General features: G+C 45.0%; 1 protein-coding gene across 1 annotated transcript in view; it reads right to left on the bottom strand.

Moving 5' to 3' along the window:
• Positions 1–836: 836 nt before the first annotated feature.
• Gabbr1 (gamma-aminobutyric acid type B receptor subunit 1) overlaps positions 837–20,321 on the bottom strand; it is a 31,559-nt gene continuing 12,074 nt past the window's right edge. Inside the window, exons 11-22 of the mRNA XM_042684010.1 lie at positions 11,986–12,228; positions 11,312–11,375; positions 9,288–9,365; positions 7,579–7,729; positions 6,980–7,112; positions 5,579–5,695; positions 5,378–5,485; positions 4,927–5,020; positions 4,117–4,244; positions 3,454–3,582; positions 3,117–3,260; positions 837–2,413 (exon numbers count right to left, since the gene is read on the bottom strand). Coding sequence (XP_042539944.1) covers positions 2,240–2,413; positions 3,117–3,260; positions 3,454–3,582; positions 4,117–4,244; positions 4,927–5,020; positions 5,378–5,485; positions 5,579–5,695; positions 6,980–7,112; positions 7,579–7,729; positions 9,288–9,365; positions 11,312–11,375; positions 11,986–12,228 — 1,563 coding nt within the window. The 3' untranslated portion in view covers positions 837–2,239. The remainder of the gene's footprint in view (positions 2,414–3,116; positions 3,261–3,453; positions 3,583–4,116; positions 4,245–4,926; positions 5,021–5,377; positions 5,486–5,578; positions 5,696–6,979; positions 7,113–7,578; positions 7,730–9,287; positions 9,366–11,311; positions 11,376–11,985; positions 12,229–20,321) is intronic.

Raw genomic sequence — 20,321 nt, 5'->3', positions numbered from 1 at the left:
TCTAAGGAGCTAGGGTTACAGCTTGAAACTCCAAGCCCAGCTGCTTTCTTTTGTTTTGGCCAAAAGTTCTGCCCCAAATGTTCAAGGTTCCTTAGACGAAGATTTCTAAGGTAGGGAGACTCAGTGGGCTTTTTTTTTTTGGGGGGGGGGGCCTGGGCGCTGTCCCTAAGCTCTTAAGCTCAAGGCTAGCGCTCTACCTCTTGAGCCACAGCTCCACTTCCGGCTTTTTTCTTTTTGCTTATGTGGTGCTGAGGAATCGAACCCAGGGCCTCGAGCATGCAAGGCAAGCGCCACCTTCCCAGCCCACTCAGTGGGCTTTTATTCAACACCTTCCATCGGTCATCATTCTTTTATTGTTCTGATTTCCTGGAACCTGTGTCCTGGCATCTGTTCAGCCGCTCGCTCCAGGCTCCCAACACATGATGCTCACTGTGGTCAGGTAACCTGCTTGGTCTGTACCAAGCTTAACCTAATTACCTGAATGTGTAATTAATCTAGTCCTCTCAATCACCTTGTGGGTAATGTTACTGTTCATATTCTCATCTTCACACAGAAGGAAATGGAGACTAGAGATTAGCGAACTTTTCTGCATTTACTAGAACCTGATGTCCCAGCAGTCTGCCTTCAGAGCCCATACTTTTACCCACCAACGGCATCACTTACTAATCTCAGCCTTAATCATGTCCTACTTTGCCCTGCTAAGTCCTTAACAGATCGATAAAACACCTCTTTCTACACTTCAGTTTCAAAGCCTTTTCATTAACTTGGAGCCCGCGGAGACTCCTTCCTTGGCCTGGAGCCCACTCTGTTCACAGAGTGAAGGGTGAGATGCTGAGTCACACTGTTCACTGGTTTATTGAGAGTTGGGAGCAGAGTCTTCTCCAAGAGACAGCACAGTGTGAAAGGGACGACACCTCCCGCCCCATCGGTCCATCTGTCCATCCCAGCAGTCAGAGACGCCTTCCTTTGGTAGGATTCTCACCCACTATCCACTAGAAGCAGCTCCCCAAGTCTGCCCCCTAGTTCTTTACCCTTAGTTCAAGAAAGAGAGAAGAGAGAGAAAGGAAGAGAGGAGGAGGTGAAGGAAGGAAGGTAGGAAGGGATGAAGGAGCAAAGGAACAAAAGGAGGAATGGATTACAAAGAAAAGGAAAGAGCACTGGTGTTGAGTGAGGGTAATCGTGAGAATAGACAGAGGGTAGAACGTGAGCACAGAAGAGGGAGAGGGGAAGTTTGATCAGAACCTGCCCATGATGAAGGAAAGTGGATGAGGATAAGGAGGGTGAATGGATGATAAGGAGAGGGAATGAAAACAGAAGAGTGGATGGACAGGCCCAGCAAACATGGCTTGGGAGAAAGTGCCTAATAATGTGCAAGTAGGGTGCATATGGCTCTGTTGGAAAATACAATAACCTTAAGGTACAAAGGGATAAAGAGGGCACTGAGGACACATGGGGAACGTATGCAGAGACACATGAATGTGTGCAAGTAGGGAAGATACAGCTCAACACACACTTACCCAAATCACACACACTTACCCAAACACACAGGGACACCTGACCACGAGAGATGTGTGCTCTGGTGCACACAGGGAGCACACTGGAACAGCACGGGGTGCAAGAACACAGCAGCCATGAGCAAGAGAGGAGAGGAGGGGTGTGTGCTGGAAAGTTCTGGGTGTGAGTACACACAGAGCAGAGACAAGGAGCGGGCGAGCCTTGGTGAGAAGGCTGGGCCTTCAGAAGCAGCAAAACTGAAGAGGAGGAAAACATGGGGGTGTGTGGAAGGGCAAGCAGGACGGAAGATTAGGACCATGATGGCGAGAGACATGGAGAGGCCCCTGCTGGGGTGGAAAGAGCACTTGTGGGGAGACCCCTGCTGACAGGAGCCCAGCACAAAGGCAGTGGGGAGCTTAGGGGTTGCCCTGGTAACGAGACAGAGGTGTATTGTGGGAGAGGAAGATGCAGTCAGGCTGCTGAGGAGTTATGAGTAGCTTCCAGCAAGGTACAAACTAAATGAGGAAGTAGTGACAGAGTTGTACGAATGAATGAGAAAAGAGGGTCAGTTTCCTGGAGTATTGGAGAACCAAATAACCCCAAGACTCACAGAGAGACGAGTATTTACAAGAGATGGGATTGGACAGTGCAGTGCTTCCCAGCTGGGGATGGGGGTCCCCTGCCTCCTTCTAGCTCCCCACCCTCTCTCCACTCCCTTTCCCTCCCCTACTGGCCTGACACCCCCTCACTTGTAAAGCAAGTGGACTCGACTCCCATCACAGCTAAGACGGTCAGGGGGTTCCGAGGGGCCCCTGGGTAGGCCCCCAGAAGGATCTGGGGGAGTCTGGGGGTGGCGCCTGGAGCGGAGCTGCTGCCGAGACTGGAGCTGATGGCGCAGTTCAGAAACACGCTCCTCTTTCTGCAGAGAGAAACACAATTGGGAGGGCAGGAGACAGGGAGGAGGGGATGGGAAGACATGGCACAGAAACAGGGAGTAGAAGGTAAACAGAAGAGAAGAAATAAAACAGAGAATTGGGCAAAGAACAAGGAAAGGAAAATCCCAGAACATAACAGGGTACCAACAGAAGAAAAGATCGGGGCAATAAAAGAGAATTTTAAAACAAAAGGAGAAAATGGAGAAGGGAAGGAGAGTCAGTACACCCAGTTCCAATAAATCACACAGAGATTTATGTCAACCTAGTTTAAACATCTCCCTCTCTGGCATTGTACTGACCCCTAACAACAGCCTGGGGTATAGTGAACACGGCAGACATCTTCCCAGACACCTTTAGCTTGTGGGCACACTCAACCTCCAGCTGCTTGAGTGTGGATAGCTAATGGCTCACAGTTGCCTCCCCCAAGTAGCCACCCTCTGGCCTCAGCAGGGTGGAATCAATAGCCTCCTCCACCTCAGCCTGCCAACACTCAATTTTAGCTGAGCCAGTCTCTTGCTCAACATTTTCCCCCTTTTCCTATTCTCCACTCACTCCCTTGAAGGTTTTATAAGACCTTTCATAAATCATGAACACCGAAACTTGTATCTGAAGCACAACCCGCCCAAAGACAGGTAGGTACCTCCTAGAACCCCCATCATTACCCACAACTTGTCATCACCCACACACCTCGGCAATGATCTTTTCCAGTTCACGATTCTCCTTCTCCAACAGCCTCGACTTCTCTTCCTCATTGTTATTAGTGGATGAGCCTGTTTTCATGGTGTCCTGAGCTTCCGACTGCCATTCTCCTCGGGTGATCAGCCTGCGCATCTGGGGGCAAATATTTGGGCAAAGGATGGCAGATCAGGGTTGTGTCAGTGATCAGCTGATGGAAGACTAGAGTAGGAAGGAATGGGAAAAAAAAGGACAAACAGACAAAACAAGAGGAAAAAGTGGAAGTACGTATAGATGGGCAAGGAACAGAGTCCATGGAAGAAGAGAGGGAGAAGAACCAGAACCTCACCTTGGGCACAAAGAGCACGACCAGAGTAATATAGGAGGAGAATACAATGGCAAGGGAGGCGAAGGCAAAGGCTGCATCCTGCTGGCTAGACAGAATCATGGTGACAGGGGCAGTGATGAGGCACAGGACCTAGAGAGAAGGAAGATATTGGGAGAGACTTGGATCTTCAGGCTCAAACAGAATATGGGGTTTTATTTGTCTAGGTAAAAACCTCTTAGGACAGGGTCCTGGTGGTGAACTTTTCACAGAAATTCAGGAATGTCCTCAACTCTACAGGTTCCAGCTCTAGGTCAACCCTCCTCTCAAGGCAGGAAGTCCTAGAAGCTCTCTGCACACATTGAAGTCAGTCCTTGGGGATGCATGGCAGAAAATCTGCATCCAGATCCTATTCCATGAACCACTCACAAGCAATGTAAAACTTTCTGGATTTATTCCTTTCACCTGTAAGTGCAGATGCTAATCTACACTGAGTCTATGGAGGGGCAGGCGGGGAATGACTGATACAATGCAGTACACTTTGTAAACTATGAAGTGTTTTAGAAGTAGATATTCACTTTTTATAACATCCACCCAAACGGATCCCAGATCCTAATGCTTCGTTCTTCCTAATCTACTCTCTCTAGACAACCTATTAGGTTAACGCCATGTGTCCAGGGATCTTACCGCCACATTGTAGATGGCCATGCCCACAGCCCTGTGGTCATTGATCTTCTCAGTGGACACACTCTTGGTCTCATAAGCAAGAAAGATTCCCAACAGTAGCAGCAGCCCCTTGTAACCATAGAAAATGCCTAGGATGGCAGGAAAGGGTCACCTGGGGACGACAAAGCTTTCCACACTCCCTTCTCAGCCTTCCCCCTTCACTCATGTCTTTCACTCACTGCTGCTTCTTGTAGCTTCACTGTGGAAAGAGAGCTCTCCATCTCCACTCCAAGCAGCCCTTCAGACCTAGCACACCCTCCCCTGGGACCTCATGTACCTAGCTGGCCCAGAAGAAAAGCCAAAGTTCACAGTGGAGGATGGTAGTCATCTGAAGCTGTCCATTAGGCAAGAGCCTGTTGAGCAGCTGAAACTGGTCCCGTTTAGGCTACGGACAACGTCTCATCCCTTCCTCTCAAACCGAGGAGCAGTCATCATTTGTGATTATAGGTAAATGTGAACAAGGCTAAACAGACTCTAAACTCATGACCTCACAATCCCAATCTTTCTCTAGTTCTCTGGGAGTTGCCAAACAAGCCAGATCACTCATATGGATCCGAGAGCTGTACTTTGGATCCTAAACACTTCACAGTAAAAATAAAAAAAAACTTTCTCAGAGATGATTATTAGTACAATGACACAGAAGGGGACATTGAAATGGCGAGACAAACTCTTTTGCCTCCTCTCTTGAAAAATCTTTTTTCCCTCTAAACCTACTGTCCTAAACAATCCCCCCTACCTTGTTTCTTCCTCTCCCACACACACCCCACGCACCAAGCCATGTATTCATCTTCCTGGAGCTACAGTGCTCCAGCTGCGGCAGGATAGAGACATCAATGTCTTCCTTTGGTTCCTCCTTGGCAAAAGTCTAAGGCAGAAAAAGGATCACAGGAAAGATACTTGTCCTCCCCTTCCAACCCTCCCAACTTTTCCCAGCTTCTGATCCTCCACCCTGCTGCCTCTCTCCTATGAGACTCTCAATATCAATGCCAAATCCCATCCTGGGCCTGGCAACATTTTCCCACTTTCCCTGATGCCTGGAAATTCTATACATCCTTCCAAAAGTCCCACCAGATGAATTTGACGGATCTCTTGACATAAGGGCAAAGAGGAGCCACTGACAGGTAGAAATCACTTTTTCCTCCAAAATCACACATAGCCCCAGGTATCCTGACAGCCAGTGAGCTCTGCTCTGCTTCCTGGTCCCCAGTATCTCAAGTAATACCTCAATGGTCCGGTGCAAGGGGTCCACAATTTGCCAGATGGCAAGAGTAAGGAGGTCCATGCCCACCAGCAGGCCCACTGTGGCATATAGCTTCCAGGGCTCTAAGGTCTGAGTAAATGTTCAGAACAGGCAGGTCAGGGGAAAGTCCTGGAAGCCCCAGGGGTCCGGGAACAAGGGCTGGATTCAAAAGCAGCAGCTCACCTTCCTCCATTCCTTCTTTTCTTCCTTCTTGGTGAAGACTGTGTGGACCCACCAGATCTTGGTAAACATGGAGCCATAGCCCAGACTGAAGCCCAAACCTAGGAGCCAGAGGCGGGCCTGCAAGGGGAGAAAGAACATGGGTAGAACAGGTGGGAGGGGCTTGCAGCCAGGATGGGCAGGCCCGTAGGAGGGAGTGTGGGTGGAGAACAGATGACAGAGCAGGCAGCACACAGCTAGCAGGGGATAAGGTATATAGCAAGGACAGGGCAGGGCTGGGGACAGACTCTCTGCCTTCAGTAAGTCCTCTCATTCTTCATCAAGGTGATCTAGCTAATCCTCCAGTGAGGTTAGAGCCTGAACTCCTTCAGGTATGACAGACCTTGTACAACATGATTCTACCTATCTGTCCACACTCACCTCCCAGGCCCTCACCTACCCCAGGCTCCAGTTATACTCAACTACTCACTTTCCCATCTGTGTCTCTCTAGCCTCAGGGTGTGCCCTCTGACCCTGGAGTAACCTTCCTCTATTTTCCCAGCTGAAAAAAATCTCACATATCCTTCAGTATGCAAACACCACCTCCTTCCTAAGGGCCACCCAAACACTCAGACTGCCAGCTGTTTCCCTTCCTTGCTCTCCTAGTACTTCGTACAGATCCCTACTCCTGTGCCTCTCCTACAGCACTGTAGTCACTCATCTGCCTCTTCTACTCCATTGTGATTCCATTGGGAAGAGATAATTCCTCATGAATCATGTGTGTGTGCATATATGCATGTGTGTGCTTGCGTGCATGAATGTATACTACTGTATGCATGATGCATGATAAGGACAGGAATTGGACAGAAGAAAGTGTATAAATGGACAGAACAGTGTCTCCTATACATAACAGAGAACCACTCAAATAGCACTGTTAAACCAGACTTTGCCCACAGCCCTGGAATCTTCCAGCATCTAGTCACAAAAGGTCCTCATCTCTGTGGGATAGTGGCCCGTCCTCCCAACTCTCTCTGCTGTTGGCTTGATTCTTCCTTCCTTCTTCCAATCCCCAACAAAAACTCCCACGGGAAGCCCACAGCTCTGCTTCTCAAGCCCTATACCACAGACAAGCCACTACTGTTCAGGAGTTCTTTGTGCAGACCCCCTTCCTTCAGCTTCTCTTTCTTTTCAAGGCATGCCATGGCAACCTTAGAAATGGCAAGTGAGCTGCAAAATGAAAAAGTTCTGGAGGCCAAGAAAAGAGGGACAGAGACACGGAGAGACCAGAGTGTGATGCAGGAAGGAAGGAATCAGGACACCATTCAGAGGAAGATGGGAAGGAAAGGCAGGAAAAACACAAATCACCCTGAGAAGGGTGGGAGAGCCATATCCTACAAGGTATGTATGTGCAGGCAATCTCCTCACCTGGCAGACGAAAGGGAACTGGTTTTCCCCGATGTGGTAACCATCCAGACCCAGGGGGAAGACAGCCGCTAATGCCAGTGAGCAGCCTACAGCAGTCAGGTTGTTCAGGTTGGGCTGGGAATTCTGGATATAACTAGGGCAGAGGCGAAGAAGGTGGGTGAGGGAGACAGAGAATTACCCTTCTTCTCCAGGGAGGCTCAGCTCTCCACATGCCATACAACAGCAGGACCCCCCAACTCCGGGGCCACAGGACTTAAAGGAAGACAGGCTTGGAGCAGGCAGTACAGCCGTGAAAAACAGTCAGCTCAGGCATAGAGCTGGTAATGGAGCAGAGAGGGCTTCCCCCAGCACAGGACCCCGCTGGAACATACGCTATTTTAGAGCCCAAGACGTACTGCTGTGCTTTTTCCAAACAAATTGGTTTTGGAGAAAGGGTAAGAGATATGCCTAATTTTGCTCTTGTGTTCTCAGTAAGTCAGAATGGAACCCTCTAGGAGACATGGCAGTTTTTATTCTCAAGTCCCTCCAGGAAACTTGATCAATACACCTCAAGAGAGGCAGACAGCGCAGGGATCCATCATGTCAGAAGAGAAACTTACCGGACATGGGAGTTGTAGATGTTAAAGGACAGACAGACAACAGCAAGGACAATGCCCAGGCTGGAGAGAACTGAGACGGAGATAAAGAGTTTCTGTGACAGGAAGCGGAATGTCTTGATGACCAGTGTCTGGTCAGCTGGGGGAGCCCCTCCTGCATGGCACAGGGGAGGAAGAGGAAAAAAGAGAAAGGCCAGAGGACAGGAGGATGACGATGGGATAGGTCACAGGGAGGAAAGGGGTGAGGGACAAGGTTCCGAATGGACATTCAGTGCCTGGCTGAGGATATGTGACCCTCACTGCGCTGGGTGGGGTTGTGGGAAAGCTCGCCAGCCTGGGGCCCTTGCAAAGCAACCAGAAATGAGATGAGCAGACGGTGGGCGTGCTAAGGATTTCACCTAGCTTGTAGTCTGGTTTTGTGACTGTTCGTTCTTTGTGTTTTGCTGTCATTCTTGCAGCAAAGGAAAATGGGAGAGGAAAGAAAGGGATAGCTGAGAAATAAACCTTCTGAGGTCTCCCATCACCAGACCAAAAGCTGTAAAAAAAAGACACTTGTAGAACCAGGAAGCTAAAGGAGCCTCTAATCATTGCTTGTGGTCTTCTTACCTTAAGGAAAACAAACTGACAAATAAAACTAACCTGAACCTTTTCATCTTGGCAGTGTGCTAATTGGCAAGTGGGTTTTACAGAGATTATTAAGGGGAAATTCAAATTTGTCGCAGTTCACCCAAAAAAAAAATCAATTTGCTAGTTTTAAGAAAAAAAAAACTAATTTAGGCCACAGCATTTATAGCAGCCCAGAATACTGCCCTAAATTCAAATTATAAAAAATAAAAATTAGGTGGATCATACCTGTAATCCTAGCTGCTCAGGAGATCTGAGGATGGCAGTTAGAAGCCAATCCAGGCAGAAAAGACTCTCTTACTTCCAATAAACCAACCGGAAAAAAAAAAGTTGGAAGTTCTAGCAAGTGCCAGCCTTGAGTGAAAAAAGCCAAGCAACGATGCAAGGCCCTGAGTTCAAGCCTCAATACAGGCATAATTTTTGTTTAATTTAGATTAAAAACAAAAACACCTCTAGCCAGGGGGAGTGACTGGGTTTTGTTGCGCAGGGCAGATGGCAGCTCCAATGGTTATCCCACCCATCATCCTCCAGGTACTGAGCTTTTCTTTTTCTATAGACCCTTCCTTTTGCCCACCTTCAATACTTTTCCCATCACACATCCCTCTAAGTACACACCAAGAAAAATTACTTGCTTTCCCTCTTTAAAAAGCACATAGTGGTAGCAGATGACAATGATAGGAGGTTTTGCACTCTCTCCTATAGTCAGGCAACTGTTTTTTCTGTCAGAGGCAGGCAACTCGAGGCTTGAAGTAGCTGGTTCAGATATATCAAGGCACCAGGACATCTGGAAACCCAAATGGAGCTTCCATTTCCCGCCCCCCTGCCCACCCCCTGACTTTAATCCCCAGTTGCCCCAGCAGTGTACTATTAAAAATAGTACGGCCCACTGCCTAGTCCCTCTCCAAATGCACAGTTCTCCTCTCCCCTCTTGGAGGATGTATTTGCTCTTTCTTAACCTCTGTTCCTGCCCATCTCCCTGTCAGATTTCAACCTAATGTCACTCACTACCTCACCCTCATTCAAGTGTGTGCCCATTTTCCTTCATTATTCAACAAGGATTGAAGGAAAACACAAAAGGAAGCACTTACCAATCCACTTGTCTGTTTTGGACCAGGAAAGATCATCCTTGGTGCTGTCATAGTAGCCAATCTTCTTGTAGCTGCCACCTAAGCAGATGACAACAGGAGCGGCCAAGTATCAGTAAAAACCCATTCTAAGGAAGCATTTTCATCAACTCTCCGTTTCCCTGAAAGTGCTTTCCATGATTGCATTTGCCATTAGCTTCATTTGAGCAACTCAAAGACACTTGGAAGGACCTACAGGTCGCTGGGATCCACAGCTTGACTTAAAAGCAATATAAGGTGGTTCCCAAGGCAACTTGAATAAATAAGCATAGCTAATGTGTTTAAAGCTCTTCATTGAGGAAGGCGCCACAGTATGTCTGCCACCTATTCCACCGCCTCACACCTCTCCCAGCCAGGCTCCCAATTTAGGATTCTGGTTTCAAAAGCTTTATACATATTTTTCTCTCTCTTACTCATGATGGACAGACTCACAGGATCTATTTTCCAGTGGCTTTTAATTTTTAGAAATTTCTCTCCCATGGGCTCAGGTTCTAATTCCTCCGATAAGTGATACCTGCCTTTTAAAGAGCCACTAAGTAAAATTCAAGTCACTCCAAAGAGTGAGTTAACTTCTTCCAAATGCCAACTCACATCCTTCTCACCATAACTGAAATCCCTTCTCACTTGTCTTGTATACAAAGAAGAGTTGAGAGGATGTGGGAAGTGGGGAGATGGGAAAAAAGAAACTTTTCACAGGAAGCCAAGAAATGAGTCTCTTGACCAAGCCAAGAGCATTGAGCATAGGATGGATCTGCAACATTAACTCACAGGAGTTGTACAAACACCTAATTGTGCAAAACTGTAAGAAAAATACAACCTAGAAAAGCCAAACTACACATACTACGGATAAATTAGGAACGTTAGTTTACATAATAAGATAATTTGATGGATATCCTTTAAAAAAAAAAAAAACAGTAGGTTTCCAGTCAACTGCAGGTGATACATGCCTGTAATCCTAGCTACTCAGGAGGCTGAGATTTGAGGATCACTGTTCAAAGCCACACCAAGCACGAAAAATCCAAGAGACTCTTATCTCCAATTAACCACCAAACGCCGAAAATGAATCTGTGGCTCAAGTAATAGAACACTAGTTTGAGCCCAAAAGCTCAGGAACAGCACCCAAGCCCTGAGTACAAGCCCAGGATCAGCACCAAAAAGAAAAAAAAAATTAAGTTTCCAGCTGGGCACCAATAATCCTACAATCCTAGCTAATCAGGAGGCTGAGATTTAAGGATCAAAGCTGGAAGCCAGGGACTGGGAAGGTGGCTCAGTGGTAGAGTGCTTGCCGCATGCATGAGGCCCTGGGTTCGATTCCTTAGCACCACATAAGAAAAAGAAAAAAGCCGGAAGTGGCACTGTGGCTCAGGTGGTAGAGCACTAGCCTTGAGCTGAAGAGCTGAGGGACAGTGCCCAGGCCCAGAGTTCAGGCCTCATGACCGGACCCAAAAAAAAAAAAAAAAAAAAACCCAAAGCTGGAAGCCAGCTTGGGCAGGAAAAGTCATGAGAGATTCTTCTCTCCAATTAACCACCAAAAAAAAGCCAATATGGCTCAAATGGTACAGTGCCAGCTTTGAGTGAAAAAGCTAAGGGAACAACATCCAAGCCTTGAGTTTAAACCCCAGTACCAACACACACCAATAGAAAAACCAAAAACGTTTCCTAGGTATAGCTTTCCTTGCATTTTTGAGGATGCACTAGCAGCACTGAACCCTTTCACTCAGCTCCAGGAGAGGAATTTCCTAAACAAAAATGGAAACCACAGATGTTTTTAACGTGCATGTTCTTTTTAAAGGAAGCAACCACTACAACCGATCCCTGGAACCAAGCTTTTTGTTAAACTTATTAAAAAGCTTAATGAATACAATTAAAAGGGCAGGAAGGGGAGGCACTAGGTACTTCTGGCTATGTCTAGATGTTCTCCTCCCAAGCCAGGACCTAGTACAGCTCCAGCTAGCACACACCACCCCCTCTCCCTGCCCTGCACTCACCCTGGAGCTGCTCAATCAGCGTCCAAGCCATCCGAGAGCCGCTGGCATCAAACACCACATGGCCCTGAGGGGGAGGAACATGTGGAGGAAGGCAGGGGGATAAAAGCAGGAATGAAAGAGAACATCAGGGACTCTGAATCCTTCTCTTTTTGATGTAATTGAGCTTCTGAATGAATGCTATTTATGGCATTTGCCTGCATATAGGACATACCCCAGATGCCCATACCCTAGATTCTAGAAACATTATTTGAGAAGCAGCTTCACCCTTGAGATTTCAATTGGAAAAAAAAAAAAAAATCCCCAGAGCACTAGGAGATGGACCTTCCAGCTGTATGGCCTAAGCAAAGTGATCAACACCCACTGGGCACTAATTTTCTTGCTTTAAAAGGTTGTTTCCTCTCTTAAAATCCTACAGTTCTCATATGACCTATAAGCACTTGGACTAGTTTGAAAAAAATGAGGGGAAATGTTGAAAGAAATAAATACATCTATTTTGTTTTATTGTATTTTTTTGTCCATAGTCTTTTGTGGAATTGTCTGGTTTGGAGATCCCTATTCGCCTGATCTGAGACTGACTTGCAGAGAATGAATTGCAGAGGGGGAAAAAAAAAGTCTCCAAGGCTGATTCTGTGGGTGGAAGACAGGGAAGTGTGAAGAGAGTTGCTGTAACTCACAGAAACACCTTCGAAGGATGAGGAGTTCATTGCCCGGTAGATTTGGTCAGTAATGGTCTGGTTGTTGTAATTGAAGTCTTCCAGACGCACACCGGAACGGCCCCCTCCACCAGAGGTCTTGTTCAGGGCCAGTGCCAAGGCCCAGATGGCATCATAGGCCAGGGGCGCCTCCTGAAAGCCTCCCGTTTCCTCAGGGTGTCTTTTGAGTCGTTTGGTTAGTTTCTCCACAAACTCCTGCGATGTCTGAGGAGAGAAGAACAAGAAGCAAGCTTTGGAATGTGTGTGGGTGCAGGGGGAGAGGGGCCCTCCAATTCTGGCTCAGAATGCTTCAATTCCAACCCATGGTTTGTGTTCTGTTGTCAGATGGAACATATGTACATTCAAAATCTTTTAACTACACGCATGTGTCTGTCTTAGCTTGGAAGCTACTAGAGTACAGCAGGGATTAGCTGGGTCCAATGGTCTTAGTGTGTACAGCTGCTAGCTCAGAGCTACAAATAGAGAAGTCTGATGAATAAACATTCTCCATAATGAATGGCAAAGGAGAGATAGTAAAGACAGCGCAAAGGAAAAGTCACAGATAATGCACCAAAGAGTTGTAATGTTGATGTTCTCCTAACCTTCAGACTTTCTCAGTAGTGTTGACCCAGGATCTAACAGCTACTCCAAATCTGAAAGATCCTAGAAAAGGTGACACCACAGCCTTTCTCACTCTCTAGGCCTGTCAACCAGGAAGACCTTTCTTGAGGCTAACTTCTTACAATCATAGTGTGAGTGACTTCAGTTCTCTGCCTTTCAGGGAATTTTCAGAAGACTGGAAACTACAGAAATATCCATCACACTTTAGAAGTTCATTCATTATTCAATCCTACCCACACCCCCCTCAACACTTAAACCTTTTTTTCTAGGAAAGCTAAGAAGGATGATAGTTCTTTTAACTCAGGAGATGGGTCAAGTGACTTGACTCTGTATACTGAACAATAACAAATTGATAACCATGAGTAAATTACCTAACCTCCTGAACTGCCTTTCATTCAATGGACAAAAACATCTTTCCTTCTTTACCTCCCAGAAACCATACATGGAAATGCTCAACAACCATTTCTTAGCAAGGTGCAAGAACTACACAGGGACACTATAACCAGTAACTGTTTGAATTTAGGATAAACTAACACATACTCTAAAGAATGAATAAATACAGAGTATTACATGAATAAATCTTTGTTCCTCATGCTCTGACCACATTTTTTTCCTATATAACTTTCTGGAAACACTCAGGTAGAATAGAAATAGCCTGGACCAGCCAGATGCCAGTGGCTCACACCTATAATCCTGACTACTCAGTAGGCTGAGATCTGAGGATGGAGGTTCAAAGCCAGCCAGTACTGGAAAGTCTGTGAGACTCTTATCTACAAGTAACCAGAAGTAGCTCTGTGGCTCAAAGCAGTAGAGCACTAGCTTTGAGCCAAAAAGCTCAGGACAGTACACAGGCCCTAAGTTCAAGTCCCACAACTGACAAAAGGAAAAATAAATAACCTGGACCTTAAAGGCATATGGGCCTAGGCTCAACTATCCCTAGACAGAACCAAATTCCAATCTTCTTTTAGCACCTAGTACTATACAAACCCATAATGGAAATACAATTAAATATCTATTGGATTAGGATGGAGAATACCGTATAAAGGTAGATCAATGTCATTATACATATGTCCAAACTCAAAGCATGCACAATACTAAGAGTAGACGCTAAGGTTTGCTCACCCTAGTCCAATAATGAACCTTGGGTGAGTACAATGTGTCAAGGCAAGTTCATCAATTGTACTGAATGTACCAGTCTCACATTAATAATGGAAGAAGTTACTAGGGAAGGCAAGAGCTCTCTGTACTTTCCTCTCAATCTTGCTGTGAATCTAAAATCATTCTTTAAAACAAACTTAAACCAAAAAAAAGTCCATTGGATGGGTAAGTAGATGAATGGATTCTAACTTTAATTAATCCATTTACCTACTCTGAAATCTCAAACAAGTTATTACATCTCACTAATTGGCTATTCAGTTTTAAAATGGGAATAATACTGCCTTAAAGAGCTCATATAAAGATAAATTAAGAATGCAAAATGCTGGGTATGAAGCAAATTACATATTCTCTTTGTGAATTTCTCTGTGTCACACTCGTATCTTTTTGTGCTAGTACTAGGGCTTGAACTCAGGATCTCACACTCTTGCTTGGCTTTTTTGCTCAAGGCTGGCACTCTATACCACCTGAGCCACAGTACCACTTCCAGGTTTTTGCTGGTTAACTGGAGATAAAGAGTCTCACAGATTTGTGCAGGCTAGCTTTGAATTGTGATTTTCAGACCTCAGACTTCAGCTAGGATTATGGGCATGAGCCACCACACCTGCAACACTTTCATCTTTTATGCTGATACTCAAATCTGTAACTCCAACCCAGTATCTTAAGTCCTAGTGACTCTAATGCATGTGTAACTGTATGATGGATCACAAATTTATACTGGGTGGTAGCACCTATAGTTCAAGACACTTGAAAGGCAAAGGGGGGAGGGGCAAGGGTGTCAAAAAGGGTGTCAAGACCAACCTGGATAACATAGTTAAGACCTCTGTTTCAAAAACAAAATCTCAAACTCAAAATATCCAAGACTAATCTCAATTATTCCTCACACTCCCATCCTGCCCAGAATCTGAGACTGAAACCTTGGAATCACATTAGACTTTTTCATGTCACCAAATCCTCTTAACAATTTGTTGAGCTGTCTCATTAATATCATCCCTTCCTTACAGGATGAGGCTACGATGATGATGCGTAACATTTATGCTGTCCTTACTATGTACCAGGCACTTTTTTTATGTGTGCCAGTCCTGGGGCTTGAACTTAGGGCACTGTCCCTGAGCTGTTTTTTTGCTCAAGTCTAGCACCCTACCACTAGAGCCACAGCTCCACTTCCAGTGTTGGGTTTTTTTTGGAGGTTTTTTTGTTTGGCTGGGGGCGGGGGTTGGTAGTTAATTGGAGATAATAATCTTACAGGCTTTCTTGCTCAGGCTGACTTCAAACTACAATCCTTAAATTTCAGCCTTCTGAGTAGCTAGGAGTGCAGGCATGAGCTACCAGCGCCCAGCACTAGGCACTTTTATCAGGCACATAGAGCAGTATTTAATTGTCAGAAATCCATGTACTATCATTACCTCTATTTAGAGTTAAGAAAACTAAGGCACGGAAGTAATACAACTTTCCTAAAGTTCTACTGCTAAAGAATGTCAGGGCTGGGATTCAAATCCAGAGAGTCTGGAATCTAAATCCATACTCTTACTGATTAACCTATAGTGCTTCTATTCTGAAATGCCTCTCTTCAAAAGCACCTGCTCACAGACAGCAGCTAAGCTGAGCCTTCTGAGTAGTCCTTCAGCTTCTAGGTCTATCCAATCCTCAGTTCAAAGTGAAGAGATTACATCAGAAAATCACCCAGATGGGAAAGGATTAATCCACTCAGCATGATGTTATCCTCTGCTGGTATTCTCACTCTCTAGCTCACTCCAGGTCACTACCTCTAACACGCCTGGAGTATCACTGAGCCCTATTGTCCCATGGCTAAATTTATGAAAAAAACAATCCTTCCCCTGGAATCAATAAAGATAATTGATGCATTCTCTTTTCTTCCTTTTTTCCTGATTGTGGGGTTTGAACTCCAGGCTTAGGCACTGTCCCTGAGCTCTTCCACTCAAGGCTAGTGCTCTACCACTTTGAGCCACAGTTCCACTTCCAATTTTCTGGTGGTTAACTGGAGATAAGAGTCTCAGACTTTCCTGCTCAGGATGGGTTTGAACCACGATTCTCCTAAGCAGCTAGGATTACAGGAATGAGCCACCAGCACCAGGCTTAATTGATACATTTTCAAAGAGAAATTTTACTGTGCTGTTAAGGAACATTGAGCAACAAAGATTCCACAATCCATAGAAATTAGTGGATTAACCAACTGTAAAATTATGGTCCTCATTTTTTTTCCAGTAGCTAGTCTGGCTTGCCACCATATGTGAGAATAGATACTGTACAGCAATGTAATAAGTATCCTGAGACAAGCTTTCTAGTTTGTTCCAGACTCAAGTCTGGTAGAATCTCCACCCCAGTCAAGATGTACTTAACAATCTTATCCCAGGTATACTACCTCCCACTGTAAACCATGGCTGTATTTCTCCAAATCCATTCTAATCCACTCTCCATTTCCATATATGGTTCCTACAGTTCCCTAAACCAAGTTTTCTCAATTTCTGTACTCTTTTGACATTTTAGGTAGGATAGCTTCATCTTCAGGGGCTGAACTGTACATTGTAGAATATTTAGAACCAACCTCAGCTTCTCCACACTAGACAATAAAACTCAACCCTAGTTAAGTCCATCAGAATCACACACTGGTAGCTCATGCTTGAATCCTAGCTACTTGAGAGATGAAGAATCGGAGGATATTGATTTGAAGCCAGCCCAGGCAGAAAAGCTTTTGAGAATCCTTCTCAACCTGGGCACAGTGGCACATGCCTATCATCCAGACAACATGGGAGGCTGAGATCAGAGAACTGGGGTACCAGGCCAACCTGGCCAGAAAAAAAATCTACCAGACTCTGTCTCCAAGGAGGAAAGTTGAATGCAACAGCACGTCTGTGAACCCAACAATGAGGAGAAGCCTGAAAGCAGGCAATCAAGTCTCAGGTATATACCTAGTTAGAAAGCAAGACCTCATCCTAAACATAACCAATGAATATCAGAGAGTTGGAGGCATGGCTCAGCAGTATACCATCCCAGAAAGCACCAAACCTTCAGTTTAAATCCCAATGCCACTAAAAATAAAAAATAAAAAGCACAGTATCACCAGATACGGCAACCTCCGGCTGAAAACCATTAACCTAATAGTTTTCATAGCATAATCCTTCTACTTGTAGCATCAGAATCCAAAGGGACTTTCTGTTCTCAAGTCCTACCCTCGACTGTACTGAATCAGAACTTCAAAGGAAAGGACTCAAGTAATACCTATATTAACTACCTTCCCAAGTTATACCATCCCAAGGAACTAAAGTTTGAGAACTGGTGATGCAAACACACCTGAAGCCATCCTGAAAGCAACTCTGCTTCTTTTCTAAGTCACCCCCTTAGGTCCTACCCTTGCTTCTGATCTACTTCTCCTAGTGCTAATTCACTTATACTCCTCCTTAGTCATTTGTTAAAGACTTCTCGCATCTATTTTTAAAAAATCTTGAAGCCGGGCGCTGGTGGCTCACGCCTGTAATCCTAGCGACTCAGGAGCTGAGATCTGAAGATCGCAGTTCAAAGTCAGCCCAGGCAGGAAAGTCCAGGATACTCTTACCTCCAATAAACCACTCAGAAAACTGGAAGTGGCGCTGTGGCTCAAGTGGTAGAGCACTAGCCTTGAGCTGAAAAACTGAGGGACAGTGCCCAGGCCCAGAGTTCAGGCCCCATGACCAACCAAAAAAAAAAAAATCTTGGCTTCTACCAGTAGAGAATGAGAGAAGGGATGACACTTTCCAAAAAAGAAATCTACTCCTTTTTAGGAGAGGAACAAAGATGTAATGCCTATGAGTTATCTGATCATATAAAATAATATTTATCAGCCAAGTACCAGTGGCTTACGCCTATAATCCTAACTACTCAGGAGGCTAAGCTCTGAAGATTGCAGTTCAAAGCCAGCCCAGGCATGAAAGTCTATGAGACTCTTATCTCCAATTAACCACCAGAAAACTAGAAGTGGCACTGTGACTCAAAGTACTAGCTTTGAGCAGGAAGAGCAGGGACAATGCCTAGATCCTGTGTTTAAGCCCTACAACAACAACAAAATCGAAATTTTAAAAATGTACCCTTTACCTGACTTATGTAACTGTAACTCTTCTCTATATCACCTTTATAACAACAAGAAATTTTTTAAAAGATCTTGGCTTCTCCATCTGGCGTTTTAGGCTAGTGCCACTAGAAGCCCTATGGCCTGAAGACTGGCATTATCTTTGTGTAGGGACTTAATGCCAGTAAAAGACCTCCTGACATCCTGCTCCAAAGCCCAAGTGTCCCTCCATATTCTCAACCAATTTTGGTTTTCTGTTAGGCTTCTCTGTTTCCCTGCTATGGGGCAGAGGACACATTGGCAGGTCCTGTGTTTAGGGCACTAGTACATCTTTCTGATATCAGTAACATGTTCCACTATTTTTCCAGGTTCTAGAAAGTAACTCATCTGTCATGTAACCTACAGAGAAATAACTATCCAGAAATGTTTCAGTATATATATGTATGCATGTGTATATATATATGCATGCATGCATACACACACATACACACACACACACACACACACACACACACACACGCACACGCACACATGCACATGCACACTGAGTATAAAGCTTGACCTCAGGGCCTGGGCACTGTTCCTGAGCCTCTTTGTACTCAAGGGCTAATGCTTTAGCACTTGAGTCACAGCACCACTTCTGTCTTTTTTTGAGTAGTTTATTGGAGACAAGAGTCTCATGGACTTTCCTGCCCGGGCTGGCTTCAAACTACTATCTTCAGATCTCAGCTTCCTGAGTAGCTAGAATTACAGGCATGAACGGCACCTGGCTTCAGTGTATTTTCAACATATATTACACATAGAGTTCCCAAAACAGAATTTATGAACAGAATCCATATGGCAGCTGACCCTTCATTACTATCCACTACCAGAACCTATTTTCTGATTCTTATTTCTCCTTTGCTCAAAGACTGCTATCATAGAAACAATATTTATTTGCATATGAAAATACACACTTTTTGTGTGTATGTGCCAGCCCTGGAGCTTGAACTCTGGGCCTGAACGCTGTCCCTGAACTTCTTTTTCTCAAGGCTAGTACTCTACCACTTGAACCACAGTTCTACTTCCAGCTTTTTGGGTGGTTAATTGGAGATAAAAGTCTCACAGCCTTTCCTTCATAGGCTGGCTTCAAACTGCAATCCTCAGATTTCTGCCTTCTAAGCAGCTAGGATTACAGATGTGAGCCACTTGACAAAGTACACACTTTTTAATCAGGCTTCACACTGATTGGTGGAAGCAGAGCATCTTGGAATTCAATTCAAGTAGGATTCTGTTCTAGTAAGACCATTCAGACAGGTCACTAAACAATTATAAGTCCCAATTTTCTGATCTGTAAGATATAAATGATACCAGGTACTGATGGCTTATGCCTACTCAGGATGTAGATTTCAAAATCATGATTGGAAGCTAGCCCCAGCAGACAAATTCATGAGTCTCTTATATCCAATTAACCAGCAAGAAGCCAGAAGTAGAAGCATGGTTTAAGAATGCCGGTGTAAGTGAAAAAGCTGGGCAAGAACATAAGGCTTGGAGTTCAAGCCCCCAGTCCAAAAAAAAAAAAAAATCAGGCACAAAAACAAAGATGTAAATGATAAACCTATATCAGAATCTTACTGGCAGGATCACTGAATCAGGTTTCTAGAGTCCTGATTCACTACACAAAATAAATTGTCATTAGAATTTCTTTTTTTTTATTGTGAAAATACTGTACAGAGGGGTTACAATTACATGAGTAAGGTAATGAGTACATTTCTTATCAAGCATTGTTGCCTCCTCCTTTGTTTCCCCTTGCCATCCCTTGAATTTCTTTTTTTGTTGTTTTGTTTTTTGTTTTGTCAGTCGTGGGGCTTGGACTCTGGGCTTGGGCACTGTCCCTGTGCTCTTCAGCTCAAGGCGAACGTTCTAGCGCTTGAGCCACAGTGCCACTTCTGATTTTCTAGTGGTTTATTGGAAATAAGAGTCTCATGGACTTTCCTGCCTGGGCTGGCTTTGAACAGCGATCCTCAGATCTCAGCCTCCTGAGTAGCTAGGATGACAGGTGTGAGCCACCGGCGCCCGGCTAGAATTTCTTAAAGTAAGTTATTTGGGGGCTTTAACCTCATTAGTTCACACCTAGCATCCTCTCCAAAGCAGGCATTTTCATATCTTGGGCTCCATAATATATAGTAAGCAGACAAACAGATTGTCCTCTCAAGCTCGCTGCGATTCCTGCAACCTCAGAGGTAGTGCTGATGAGCAATGATGTCTCTTCCCCTGCACCCACTCCCACACTCATTCTCCTCAACATGCAAGGCTGCCCCAGTCCTCCCAAATCTACCTCCCAGTCTGTCACTAGCCAGCTAATGGGGTTAAATAATTTCAAAAGTCTCTTTTACATCTAAAATTCTAAAAGAAGAATCAGTAAAAAAAAAAAAAAAGGAGCAAGATCCCAGCTAATTTTGTATCAGTCATCAATGAAGATTAAGCAATTCTGAGGTAC

The sequence above is a fragment of the Dipodomys spectabilis genome, unplaced genomic scaffold (genome assembly GCF_019054845.1).
Source record: "Dipodomys spectabilis isolate Male_0828 unplaced genomic scaffold, ASM1905484v1 ptg000085l, whole genome shotgun sequence".
In the NCBI taxonomy this organism is placed as follows: domain Eukaryota; kingdom Metazoa; phylum Chordata; class Mammalia; order Rodentia; family Heteromyidae; genus Dipodomys; species Dipodomys spectabilis.
Note: the sequence above shows the minus strand (reverse complement) of the source record. Positions and strands in the feature narration are given on the sequence as shown.